The sequence below is a fragment of the Phaethon aethereus genome (genome assembly GCF_964289735.1).
Source record: "Phaethon aethereus genome assembly, chromosome: 1".
NCBI lineage: Eukaryota > Metazoa > Chordata > Aves > Phaethontiformes > Phaethontidae > Phaethon > Phaethon aethereus.
In genome coordinates, this window is record NC_138575.1 from 118,059,152 (window position 1) to 118,073,457 (window position 14,306).

Sequence of the window (14,306 nt, forward strand, 5' to 3'; positions counted from 1 at the left end):
GGCTCCTCTGTGTTCACTAGAGTTCTCCCACTTCTCTCTGCAAGTTGCATGAAGACAAAAATATTACATCTTCCACTTTAACTTAGCCTGCCAATACACCAGGAGGTACCAGTGTGTTCCTTGCTCTTTGTGGAAGAGTGATCAGAAGCTGAGACTCTAGAGCAGTGGTGTTCTGCAAGGAAGAGGAGATACCCATTCCAAATTTGTACTACTTTTGATCCAGGTTTGCCATGCTGGCCTTCCCTCTTCTGCTGGTTGGACTACCGTAGTAGTCTGACTGCTACAGTAAGATCTTTTGGACTGTTTATTTGCCACATGAACCACATACTAAGCAGTCGTGACTGAAACTTGAATCCAAATCATGTTATGCTATGTGGGTCCCAGAATCAGTTTTGATAAAATTTAGGTTTCCAAAGACTTGCTGGTAGTGGGATTAGAGGAAGGTGTAAAGTTACTGAAAAGCAGGCAGATTTTATGTGTAATTAAACTTCCTTGTGATATGAAGCTTCAGGAAACAACTGCTAGAAGTTCTCACAACCAAAACTTGTTATTCAGTGAAATATATGCAGTAACTCATCATCTTTCAGGGAGTGGTGTAATGTATACTTTTTAACTGTAAGCCTCAGGGTCTACAGTTTCCTCACCAGATGCTGTCTGTCTTCTCTAAATGCTGCTGCCAGATTTTTAGTAGTATTATTTGGCATCATGACATCAAAATCGTTGGATTAGGACAGCTACACTGCTGAAAATGCTGTCTTACAAGTATTGGGAAGGGTTGGAGTGTCTCCATTTTTGGGGAAATGCTACTGGTGATCTAAACTAGGGGAAACTCTTAGGATGTATGGTTGACCTGTGGCAACCCCTGCTGGGATCTCCCTCCTTGCTGGGTTTTCTTAGGGTTTTTTTGGTAGAGGTGGGAGGATTTTCATTTTGTGAATACTTTGCCACTGCATTTACCTGGCTGTCTACTTGTTTAAGTATCCATTATAAATAACTGTCAATTTATTGCAATACCTTTTTGATAACTTTTCACATACTTGCATGAAAGCTTTCCTTGACACAGATTTGATCAGAAATAAAGCTCTAGTTTAACTACTGCCTGAGTCCTTTGTGTTGTCATGTCTGTGACATGTAAATGTATGCATGAACTTAAAAGATATTATTCCAATACTGAAATGCGTACTTAATTTTTCAGATGAATGCAAAGGAATAAGCCTAATGTTTAAAACTAAATTTACAACTGATTACATTATTAATATGCGTTTAGTCTGGTTTTTGGTTTGCAATTGTAGGAAATAACATTAGTCTTCTTGCTTCTCTCCCCACAACCTCCCAACCCTGTTCCCTGCTGAGCATGGTTTTCTTAACCATCAAATGAAGAAACAAAAAGGCAACTGTTTAAGTCAGACTACTTTACATGAAAGTTATTCAAGGTCTAGGCTCAATGTTTTCTCTTGAGTAGTATTGTTTAACTGAAAACACATTTGTATACTTACAGATGTAATGGTGTTTAGTAAAGTGCACAGATTTAAAGAATGTTTTATTTTAAGTGTAGCTAAAGTACAGACCTGCAGACTAAGTAATTTGATTCCCTGTGGTGCTCTTTGTAGTACCATGTAGTTTCATTTGTGTGATTTTGCAAAGTTTTTGTAGAACTGCATTAATTTTTCTTCTCTAGATGCTTCACTGTAGTTCCTCTAAGAGTAGAAAAGTGACTTTAAATATGTTTTTAATTACTACAAGAAAGAAATGAGAATCTGTCCGTTTAAACAGTGTTTTGTTTCATGACCATTTTTAGCCTGGCGTAATTGTTTTGAGGATAAATTAATTACTCTTGAATATACATATTCAATATGCATATGTGTGCACGCTCCTAGGTCAGTTCCTGAAGTTCATAATTTGAGCATCTAACTATGAAAATCATGTATTTTGTAGGGCTCTAGCTGACATGAACAATGATGGGAGGATGGATCAGTTGGAATTTTCAATAGCTATGAAACTTATCAAATTAAAACTACAAGGTTATCAACTCCCATCTGCACTGCCTCCTGTCATGAAGCAGCCACCCATTGCTCTGCCTAGTGCACCAGGATTTGGTAAGCTCTTTATTTTCTTCCTTGTTAGCTTGAATTGTAGCAATCTAAGTTGAATTTGGTTGTCATTCTGAAGTTTCTAAAAGAAACTTTTAGGAAAAAGTACTTCTAAAAGTACGTGGGCTCAAAACCAACTGCTACGACATGCATAAATATGCTCCAAAAAAAAATCTCAATGAGCTTTTAGCACCCAACCATACTTAATAACGTTAGTTGAGGTCCTGTTTGCTTCAGGTCTTATACTGCTCCTTCTACATCCAAACAAAAGTGTCTGTGGGTAAAAAAGGTGGATCAGGTAGCAGGTGTAGTGCATTCCAAAGTGATAGTTTTTATTTAAACTATTGTTATTTATCTCCTTTTTCATTAAGGGATCTCCAGCTTTTGCAAGATTAGCTATGTTTTTTGTGACTTTTTACAAATCATGGTAGTAATGCACCCCTCTGCTTTTATTTTATGAACAGTGCTGCATTGGTATTAGCTAGAGCAGCTGCTGATTCAGTTCTTGTGGTTAGTACTGCCAAGGTTGCCAGCATTTCTAGCAAAAGAGTAGGGAAGATGGGATAGTGAGAGGTAAATAAATAAATAAAGCTGAACCTCATGCTTGACACCTTGATGTTCTGTAGTGAGAAGTTCTTTACCTTTCTCTTTTAGTTGTTGCTGTGTCTCAAGTTATTGGTGCCTGAGAATCACTGCTGTCCTTAAGAAAAGGGAACAGTGCATTTGATAAACTGTGTGCAACTGTGTTGTTTGATCATTTGTCGCTTCCACAAGTTCTACAAACAGTTTTATTTCTGACTGTAAGAAATCAGTGAAATTGAACAGAACAAATACTGGTTTAAGTGCGAAAAGGCATAATAAAGTCAAAACCCTGAGAAAACCAGTCAAATCTGTGATTTGCTTTTTTCTCGTTCATTGTAAACTTGATCTCAGCTGTTTGCATACAGCCTCATTCTTCCCAATGACATGACTGGACCTCCTTAACCTCCCTGTTATTCATGCAACTGTGCTTACACCTAAAATACCTCATTACTGTGCTTTACCCTATTAGCTTTGCACTGTTTCATCTTGACAATAGGCTGCAAGCAGTTATCCTCAAGCTTGTTCTTTTCAGCTGTGGTTAAATGTAGGCTTTGGGTTCATTACTCACTGGAAGTTGACAGTGCTGCTCTTCATTTAGTTCAAGGCAAACAATTCTTTTCTTCAGCAAATGCTAATAGATTTTTTTGGTCAGTGTTGCATCCAATGTGATCTTACATGCATACATTATAAAGTGATATGTTGTTCCCTCTGCATTGTTTTATATTCCCCTGCCATGCTAATGGTGCAGTGGACTGTTAAGGGTTCTTTCAAGGGGTGTGTGGAAGTTTCCATTTCAATTTGCTCTTTAATTCTGCATTTGCTGCTGGGTTGCAGGCTGAAGTTAAATTGTTATCTCATATTAGAAGTATCTAAATTAGAAAAAATATCTCCTTTTCTTGCTCATAGGTATTGGGGGCATTGCCAGCATGCCGTCTCTTACAAGTGTTGCCCCAGTGCCAATGGCATCTATTCCAGTAGTAGGAATGTCTCCACCATTAGTATCTTCTGTTCCTGCAGCAGCCGTACCTCCCCTGGCTAATGGAGCTCCTGCTGTTATACAGCCTCTGCCTGCTTTTGCTCATCCTGGTATGCTACATAGTGAGACTCTGTTTACTGTCCTGCTATTAACAAATTATTCTGCCATTTTCTTTGGATCCAGAGAACAGTAGACATGGAATTAGCCATTCTAACTTGCTTTAAAGAATGACTTTGGGTAAGGGCTGTATTTTGGTTTAGCCCCATAGAACTGGTTAGCAAACTTGTATAGAAGAAGAAACATGGACATACTATACTGTACCAGTCAGTCATGCTGAGCAAAATATTAACCCTGTTATAATAGCAGTGTGATAAATCTAGCTTGCCAATAAACTGTTGCCTAGAAATTGGTCTTCTCCTATCTGTTTATAACTATTGAAGGGCTGCTATTTGTTGGGATTACTTTAAAATACTGGAATACATATAATTTCTAACATTAATCACAAAATAATTTGATACTAACAGTTTGCATAAAACTGCAAAAGTAAAAAGACATGAGCGAAGTACCTCTGTGTTTTCACCTATTTTGTTAGACACTGTTAACTTATCTTAATATTTTTGAAAGGGTTACCATCAAAAGAACCATAATCCTTGTATTTGATGTTAGGAACTAAATGAATGTAATTGAAATTCCACAGTTTAAAATGCTAATACTAATAAATACATGTATTTTCTTATTTACAGCCACATTGCCAAAGAGTTCTTCCTTTAGTAGATCTGGTCCAGGATCGCAGCTAAACACAAAACTGCAAAAGGCACAATCATTTGATGTGGCTAGGTAGGTTGGTATGGAATGAGTGTACATGTATATCTGGTTCTCCAGAGTTAGAAAAACTACTTCGCTTTCATAAAATTGTTTTCTGAAATAATATTTACTTGCAGAAATCAATTCCTGCTGAGATACTGCTTCAGGACTTCATAGGACACTGTGGTTTTACAAGGACTGCTCCATGAGTACTGAATCATTGAAATATAATAATTAACTATTACAGTATGTGTTGACACTATTTTCAAACTCTTGAAAAAGTTATTAGAAAAGCATTTGCTTTTGTAAACATAATCTGCATTGTGTAATACTGCACAGACACTCCTGTTAGTGTGAAAACATAACAATTAGCAACTCTAGGATTATTTTTAAAAGCAAAATATTTTCTAGTTCTCATATTTTAAATCCGCTTCGTAAACTGTTTCTTATATATTCTTCAAGTTCTGCATGAAAATCACCTAAAAGGAAAAGGTATCATTAGGCAAAATTTTTTACGTATTTTACTACGGTCTGAGGAAATGTATGTAACAAAAAAAAGCTTCCTTAGGGGGAGGTAAATAGTAATTTCCCAAAGTCTTTATAAATCAGAACTTTCTCACAGATCTATACTACAGGTTTTTTTTTCATGAAGAAAATGGATTGCGGCATTATTGAATTATCTATTTTTATTTTCATTTTTCTTCTGCAGGTTTTTCTTGTGCCTTGCTATTAGATAAGTGACACTACTGGTTATTGGCAAATAGGATTAAAAATCTTTCAGAACAAACAATTCTTTTTCTGTTTGAAATCTAGAACTGTCAGGAACATAGTAGTGATGCTCTGATACAATTTCCAGAGGTACAAGAAGTTACCTGTTTTGTCTATAGGAACAGTTTTAGTATTCATAGTGAATGAAGTTCAGGGAACTTCAGCTGAAATGGCTTCTGGATACTCTGTAAGAGGGCTGTCATACTTTTGGGGTTAGCTATATCTGAATCTTGCTGGTCACTTTTATTGCCAACAGAGGCCTGAACCTCAAGTGAGATGACTTCTTTTCTGAGGTGAAATTACATGGTTCTCTGAATTGGCTTGGGCTGAGAGTGAAGCTTCTTTAGCTCAATCACAGTTACTTCTGAAACGTCTGCCAGCACCGAAAGGGGTATTCCTTCAACAGACTACTGCTAGTGCTGAGTGATGAACTGCCATGTGTCTTCAAGTTTTATGTTGGAGAAAACAGATAGCAAGGTAATTGATTTGCAGAGTTTATGGAAAGGGAGGAAGAAGAGCCAGGTTCATTAAATTGAAACATAAAGTTGAAGTAGGTTTTTTGTGGTGTTTTTTTTTTTTTTTTTTAAGCTGAGAATTATTTTGAATTTTGAGAAGGGTGAAATAAAAAATTCCATTTGCAGTGCTTTTATCAGTCTGTCTGCCAAGCCACCAGTAGTGAACTCTTGGCGTATATGAGTCAACTGTTTTGTCCTCCAGCGTTTTTTCTTCCAAAACTACCATTTGGGTATCCATGAAGGAGAGTTTCATTACTTAATGTGTAGTAACTTTACTTCACAGATCAAGGTACATAGATATGTAAGACAAAAGTTGATGTAAAGTGTGGAAACCAAATCTAGAGGCAGGCATTCACATGGATAAAACTTAACCCCCACTTAATAGTGAGGGTTGTGGGTTTTTTTGGGAGTTTGGGGTTTTTAAAATTTTTTTAATTCCAGTTCTTATTTTCATTATTTGAGATGCAGCTTGGTTTTGCTTTCCTCTCATGAAAGACTATTATTAAAGTACAATAGTTTGGAAGTAGAAAATAGAAATAGAGGTATTAGCTGGTTTTGGTCTTGTCATCTGAGAATAGGGTATGAGGTCAATTAGTAGAGCATTTATATAATCCTCTCACCGCAACTTTTAGAGATCATCTTATGCTATTGGCTCTGTGGACCAGGGAAAAGGGATTTGGTGGTTTTAGTTCTTTTTCTTTTTTTAACTGTAATTTGGTATGCTATTACAAATGCTTATTTAATCTGGCTGCCTCCCTCCCCACTCTCTTCTTTTTTTCAACCTTAACAAAAAAGGACAAAGTTTGAATGTGCCTAAAGACAGAAAAACTGTGCTCATTGTTTTTCAGTATGAAGACTTGTCAGCCTTCAAACATCGGAAATTATAGCTACAAGTAACAGCACTCAACCTATTATGTGAATGAATTAGAAATGAGAATATTCCATTTGTCAGTTGAGTTCCATTATGAGAAACTTTGATTGCTTTCACGTGTAGCTTTTTCACACTTTTGTCTATGTTTTCAGCACATTTTACATTTGTTTTCCTTAATCAGCTTATGAATTATTTGGCTTATTTAATGGAATTAACAACCAGTTAAAGACAGGGTAAAATGAGATATTACTTTTGCTGACTGCGGTGAGGCATTTCCTATTACATGTTTTGGTAAAAGCTTTTAGCTCCTCTAAACTCTTTAGGATACTTAATTCTCTGCTAGTAAAGAAAAAAGGAAAACTGTTAGGTCTCTTATTCAACTTTACCAAGAAACATCTTCTAAGACACTGAATTGTGATAAATGTTTTGAAACAAGAAGTTAAACCTGTTGTGGTTTCAGGAATAGAAGGGAATATTTGTGAAAAGAACCATTTCGGGCATAAAACTTGATCTCTGTACAGCACTTCATCCTGTTTTACCTGTTAGCTTCATGTGATTAAATTTCAAATTATATTTCTCCCCTCCTTATTCTTTTTCTAATTCTAGTGTGCCTCCTGTGGCAGAGTGGGCTGTACCTCAGTCATCAAGACTGAAGTACAGACAGCTGTTCAATAGCCATGATAAAACAATGAGTGGACACTTAACAGGTATTGAAGCAGTTTTTGTTGTCTCCTTTTTTCAAACTGTAAAAGACCAATTATAATAGCATTTAGAATGCTATTTAGATAGAAAGAGACTCTCATCTCTCTCTCTCGACACCGTCAATATTTTTCTCTTCTAATATCCCAAGTGCTTAATGATCCTGTTTAGAAGCAAATATTCATCGTAGCTGGGATCATTTTATCACTTTCTTTCATTTATTTTCTGCAAAGTAAGTTAGCACTAGTAAATGATTCTTGGAAAGGGTACAACGGGTTGGTTATCTAAAAACTTGTGCAGTCATTTACAGTGTTCAGTTCATCCACTGATGTGGTTGCGTACCCAGTTTCGGAAAGAAACTAGAATGGTACACTGGCTTACTTTTACTACTTCTTGAAGCATCTATTTGCCTTTCATAGCTTGCTTTTTTTTTTTTTAAATCTGAGTGATTGTTGTAGAGAAGGGAAGGGTTATGTATTTTTTAGTATTTTCCTTTTGGCGGGGGGGGGAGCCTAGAGATAGCAGTATTGTATAGCCTGTTCATGCTGATAACATCTCTTCAATGTTACCATTCAGAACTAAGCTTTGCTTGTGCAGTAGCTGCTTGATAATGCAAGAAAAGGAGAAAGTTTGCTTATTTGTTTGTTAATTGTTGTTTCACTTTGTTAGGTCCACAAGCAAGAACTATTCTTATGCAGTCAAGTTTACCCCAGGCTCAGCTGGCTACAATATGGTAAAAAGAAATCTATCAATTTCCATCAAACTGGAAACTGTACTTAAACCTCTGTGGGTTTTTTCCTCCATTTTCAGTCTCCCTCCACTGATAAATCATTCTGCGTTGCTCTTTTTAATGTATAACTTCATAAACCAAAACCTGCACTGCTATGCTTATATTAATATTACTTCACAAAACTAAGAGCGAGCATCTTTTATGCTATGCATATAGATGTTTTTTAAGTTGGGTTTCAATTATGGGATTTTTAGGCAGACCAGATGTTCAGCCTCCTATGTCTTCCACATCCCTGGCCACTTGTGACACAGCACCACTGAAACATATATTTGCACAGGTAGTACAAAAAGAAGCTTAATCCAGAACCATACTTTCTTTGGGGCTTGTCTGCCTTTTATGCGAGTTTCTAAGGGCTTATTTCCAAGCGACTGGAGTTACATACGTTTCAAAAAAATGTATTTTAAAAGGATTTGTCTCAGCTTCTCTTGTTCCATTCAACTTCTTATTTGCTGAAGTTTATTATGTTCTTATTGTCACATAGAAAGTTGTTGCTAATGAACGTCTGTATTTTATAAGTCTTTGCTTGAAAACCATTGTCAACTCACTAACCCATCTGACTTCTGCATGAGGATGTCAACTGTGTTGTCTCTCTGATGTGGCAGTGCAGTAGCACTTGCTTTCTTTGCTAAGAACTGATGTTTTTGTTATATCTTAAAAAGCTCTGTCTCCTCTGTTTTCTAACAAAGCTACCATAAAGAAAAAAATATCAACCTAATCATCCAGCAGATGATTAACCAAAAAATACTCCACTTATTGCCAGCGTTTAAGTAGACTGTGTGGGTAGGGAAATGACATCAGCATACTCCAGGAGTTCTAAACATAAGTCTTAGTTTTTGGCATTCAGAACTGCCAAGACAAAGAATGGATTTTATAGCTTTTTTTGTCCTAAGTATTGCTCCCTTTCCTGATACTTACTCCCTGGCAGTAGAACCGCTGTTGCTGGTCTCTGGGGCAAGATTTGTCAGTCTGTATTGGGATTGGATTCACTGGCTCATAGACACACAAAGTGAAGTACTGATATCTAGCCTGTCAGCTATTTTGTAGCAGCTGTTTTGGTATTGCCATAACAAAGATGTGGACCCAGACTGTCAGGATAGTGGATCGAATGTATCTGTGCATGCTAAATTTTCCTTCTACTGGCTTGTTCTTGTGCCCCAGCCAGCAAGGATCAAATGAGGCTCTAATTGTCTTCCAAATTTAAATCCCATAAACAAAGTCTTGTACCTTGAGTTAACAAAATAATGTATCAGTTTCTTACCTTCAATTTTCACAGTATCATGGGAGATTTTCCTGCATGATTAGAGTGCAGCACGCTAGAGAAACAAAGTTGGTGTTTAGGCTGTTAAATTTTGTCCAATACCACCTTAATATGAGTAAAAGCATTTTGTGCATCTCTTGGAGCACTGGTTTTAGGCCATTGAGAGACATTACTCCATAATTTTTAACATGTGCATAATGCTAAAATGTTTTTGTGGTTGTCAGGACTAGAATGTTAATGGCTTTGATTTTAATGCATACATGTACTCTGGAATGTGGGATAGGAGACCAAATCAAAAAGTTCTACCAGGCATCAGCTGATTCTTTTCTAAATTATATTGTGTAGTGGGTGTTCACAAGGTGTTCAAGAAAACTCCATTGATTAACATTACTTATACAGCATACCGTACAGGCAGCACTCAAACAGCAAGTAAGTAGAAGCCCTGGCTGTAAGGATAGTTCCAAGGCAGGCATGCATGAGAAATGTGGGAAACAGTGAAGCATTTGGTTTTTGCTTTTTATTTGTTTTAAAGAAACAAAGTAATGTGGAAAAAAGTGAAGTGAATTAATTTGGAACTGAATACATTAAAACTATGCTTTTTAACAATGATTTTTAATCTTTAAGAATTTACTGACTTTGTACCTTTCCTTTAAAAAGGAATCTTTCAGATATCGATCAAGATGGAAAACTTACAGCCGAAGAGTTTATTCTGGCTATGCACTTAATTGATGTAGCTATGTCTGGTCAGCCGCTGCCACCTGTACTGCCTCCAGAGTATATTCCACCTTCATTTAGGTAACTGATTATAATTCTGGAATCTTGCTCATAAATTGTTATTTTATTTGGGAAAACTGTCCTGTGAGTGCAAAGGACAAGAGATTGAAAAGTAACCCTTCTCCTTTTTGTACTGCATCTATGGCACAGAGTGCCTTCTCATTTGGAAATGCTTGTCTCACTTTTTGGTTTTATTACAAGTAGTGGATGCTGGAATCAGCAAGAATTCCCTGTAAGAGTACAGTTTTGGTCAATGTTTTATGCTAGCGTACCTTCCAAAACTTACTCAATCTGGCTGTAGAAATTTAGAGTGTTTTAGTTCAAGCTTATACTTCTGTAGAGCAAATGGGATGTATTGGAATTGAAAACATGCCATGAATTTACACTGTAGCAAATTCAGATGTCTTTTTTGGTACAGTTGTATCTGTGAATACTTGTCATTACTTCTATTTCTCTGTTTCACTTTTTTGTGGAGAAATGGGTGGCAATACAATAACAGCAATGGAAAGAAATGTTTGCATACAATCATAACTTCATGTTCTTCAGGAGAATATGTAAAGATGACAATTTTTTTTATTCTGTGTGGGGTCCTGTCTTTACATTGACTATAGTAAGCTCTTCCTTTGTTTTTGCAACTTTTGCTGTAGTATAAGTCAGCATTTCTCCAACTTCAGACTGGTCACAAATAAGAGATCTTGGGGCCAGGGTTGAACACAGCTGTAAGTTGCATGGTGCTGTGAACTTTGAATGAGATTTCTTAGGTCTCCAGTGTGCGCTGTTGGGACTCTGGAGGGCATTGTTATCTTAATGGCAGTGGCTGAGTAAAATCCTCTGGGCAACACTGAGGGAACATTAAATATCATTGCATTTAATTTATGATTTCATCATTAAATCATAAATAAATTTGTCAGGCAGAGGTTCTCTTAAGCAACTTGGAATTATCATTTTATTGACAGAAGAGTACGCTCTGGTAGTGGCATATCTGCTGTAAGTTCAGTATCTGTAGACCAAAGGTTACCAGAAGAACCAGCATTAGAAGAAGAACAGCAGCAACTGGAAAAGAAATTACCAGGTAAGCAAGCAACAATAGAGATGTATTGTGTCCTGTTATCAGAGGGGTGTTGTCATCAAGTTATACGCTGTGGAGTTGTAAAGACTTACTAAGAAATGTTTTCTTTCTAGATCAGTTTGTGACATGTCAGAGGCACAACCTTAGCCATTGCTTGGTCCAGCTGTTTCCTGACTGTTGCATGATCACTGTGTTAGTGACAATGGAGATAGGAACAACTTTCTGGCTGCTTATCTTATGTACTCTCAACAGAGGCAGCACTTGGCAGACCTCTTATAGGACTGCAATGAAAACTTTTTACTACTTCCATCTTCTGACTGAGGTGGAGTGTAGTTTGGCTTACGTACTCTTTAAATGTTCACAATATACATACAGAGGCTTGTTTCATTGCAGTCTGTATAACAATATGCTTTTTTATACAAGCAGCTCTGCTTTTGAGGGTGTAGGGGCAGGAAGAACAGGGAAAAAAGAAAGAGAGAAAGCCTCCTAAATGCTAAATGTTAGGAAACATCTTAACACTTTGATCATTCTTTAACTCTTCTTTGTACTTTCTTTACATTTGCTCTATTTTATTCTAAGGTGACTAGAATGTCACACAGTGGAAGATGTAGCAACATGACAGATTTATACAGTGCCGTAATAATGCTTTTCTGTTTTGTTCTGAATTATTTTTCAGGTTTTTTTTAATTGATTCCCAACACTGTATTGCCTCTTTGATCACAGCTTAGATCTGAGTCCATGTTTCAGAAGACTTTCCCCAGTGATGCCAACATCCTTCGACAAATCTATTAACCATTTTAGAGCTCATGACTGTGTATGTTTAGTTAGGATTATTTTGATTCCCCATGTATACTACTCTGTATTCATTAACATTTGAATTTCTTCTGCTGTTTCATTGCCAGATCACTCAATTTTGTGAGATTCTTCTAAAGCTCTTCACAGTCAGGTTTTTATTTTAATACTGTGACTATCTGACATCATCTCCAGAAGCTGTCTTGTTACTTTTCAATCTCTTCCAGATCATTGTTGCACACTGAATAGCACAATTGCTAGTAGAGATCTTTGAAGGAGGCTACTAAGAATCTTTGTGTCACTGTGACAGTTGGTAATTTATTTCACCCCTTGATTCTATTCTTTTGACTGTTTGTTAGTTCCCAAGGATCTTCTGTCTCTTTCCATACCAGGTTAGTTCAGGGGATCTGATAGAACTCTTGTCTTTGGTTTGTATAACTAACTGCTGCTGGGTAATTCCTGGCTGTAGAAGGATGAAGGGAGATAGTAGGGACCACTGAAACAAACCTCACCGTGGTCTCACAATGAGGCGTTTGGTAACAGGTGAGATATAACCCTTCTGTATTGGCTCTTGGAGGCCTAAGTCTTGTGTCTCTGGAATTAGAGGAATTTGGTGTGCAGTTTGTAGTGTCAGGAAGGTCAACCACTTCCTTGGGTTAGTTTATTAGACTTCAAAATCATGCAGGTGTTCTTCAAGGTGATCTTATTCAACTTGCTTATTGATACAATTGGGTCTATTGGACTTGAGGGGCAGCTTTTTCCTGCATTGGTTCTTCCATGGTATCATGTTTAGTCATGTATACTAACTAACTCTCTCTCTGTAGCCTCTGCTACTTTGCCCACTGTGGGAGTTGACTTGTCTGTAGCTTTCAGGATCATTAATACTGTCTTTTCTTGAAAGACTGGTGTTGCACTTGTCATCTTCTAGTCTTAACAGCACTGACGTTGATTAAATGATGGATTGCACAGCACAGCTAGTCATTTATGAATTTTGTATTTTAACTATGGGTTAGTATTGTCTGGGTTTGGCAACCTGTTACTCTTCATACTTTGGTTTTATTTTTGTTCTAAAGCCATTTCTGTTTTCAGTTAAAGAGGAACTAGAGTGTATAAGCTGTTTACTGTATTTGATGTATAGATTTTCCGTTGTAAAGATTGCTTATAGTAGTGAATGTCATTTTGCTTTTTCATTGGCTTTGCTGAATCTGGCTAGGTGGTTTTTTTTCTTTTGAGATATTTGAAAGAGTTTTTGTTGTTGGTTTTTATAACCTTTTAGAAGCTTTCCCTTAAACATAGTAACACAAGCCAGTAGCTACTTATTTAATTTGATAAAAATTGTTATTTTCTGTTTTCATACTTTGATATGCTTTATTTTGTTATCCCTGGTAGCTACTTTGATTTTGCTGAGTAAACATTCTAGCTTGTTGGGCAACCATCTTATAACCTGGTGTTTCTTCTTAATGGTATGTGTTTTCTGAGCCTTAAACATGGTATCTTAATATCCATGCTACTTGCAAGTGTTTTGCCCTTCTACCTATTCCTCTTAACTGACTTTCTTGACGTAAATATTTTTTCTTTCTTTTTTCCTTTTTTCTTGGTTTCCTAAGTGGGGATTATAATCGCATTCTCTATCAGTCTGTATCTTAATTTTCTTTGAACCCAGTGGTTAATTTTAAACAAACTTGACAGACATCAAAGTGGTTAAATTTTTTAAAGTTTTATGAAACTTTATGATTGGCAACAGGAAAGGGGGCCAAACTTAGAAAAAGACAAGAATTCAACTGGTTCAGCAGATGTCGGGCCAACATGTCAGTTAGTGTGTGCACACTTTGAAATAAATATGTGCTATCTCTTGACTTGCATGCCAAAAACGCACATGTTGGGCACGTAGGGAGAGAAATAGATAGTATGGGGTATGGGAATGGGACATATAGGGTATGAAAAGAAACAGAAGGTGAAGTAGAAAGAATAATTTGGAGGAACTGTGAGGGAAGGGCCTAGGAACGTGGAACAGGGGAAGGACAATCCCCAATATTGCAGAAGAATGTCAGGGAACCTGTGCTGGAACTGAGGTCATTCTTTTAGGATGGTGAGTGATGAAGATGTGAATCTGCAGGAATCCAGTCTTCCTGAGTTCAGCTGCTCAAGAACTTAAGCAAGCCATTTCTTTTCCTGACAGTAATGAGTAATCTTATGAGAATATAAAGTTTAAGTACATTCTGGTCATTTGCATAATGGCTTTTTGATAATATCATCAGCTGAATTCTTTGCCTTACTTGTAGTAATTCAGGTGTTGGTTCTTGTACTGCTTTTAGTAA

The 14,306-nt window shown here is 36.8% G+C and overlaps 1 protein-coding gene across 3 annotated transcripts in view; it reads left to right on the plus strand.

Moving 5' to 3' along the window:
* ITSN1 (intersectin 1) overlaps positions 1 to 14,306 on the plus strand; it is a gene marked incomplete at both ends in the record, with an annotated part of 106,075 nt that overhangs the window by 13,940 nt on the left and 77,829 nt on the right. For all 3 annotated transcript variants that reach the window (XM_082008654.1, XM_082008652.1, XM_082008653.1), the window contains 7 exons: positions 1,936 to 2,096; positions 3,579 to 3,758; positions 4,392 to 4,485; positions 7,213 to 7,313; positions 7,975 to 8,038; positions 10,011 to 10,148; positions 11,084 to 11,199. In XM_082008654.1, the coding sequence (XP_081864780.1) occupies positions 1,936 to 2,096; positions 3,579 to 3,758; positions 4,392 to 4,485; positions 7,213 to 7,313; positions 7,975 to 8,038; positions 10,011 to 10,148; positions 11,084 to 11,199 (854 nt within the window). The remainder of the gene's footprint in view (positions 1 to 1,935; positions 2,097 to 3,578; positions 3,759 to 4,391; positions 4,486 to 7,212; positions 7,314 to 7,974; positions 8,039 to 10,010; positions 10,149 to 11,083; positions 11,200 to 14,306) is intronic.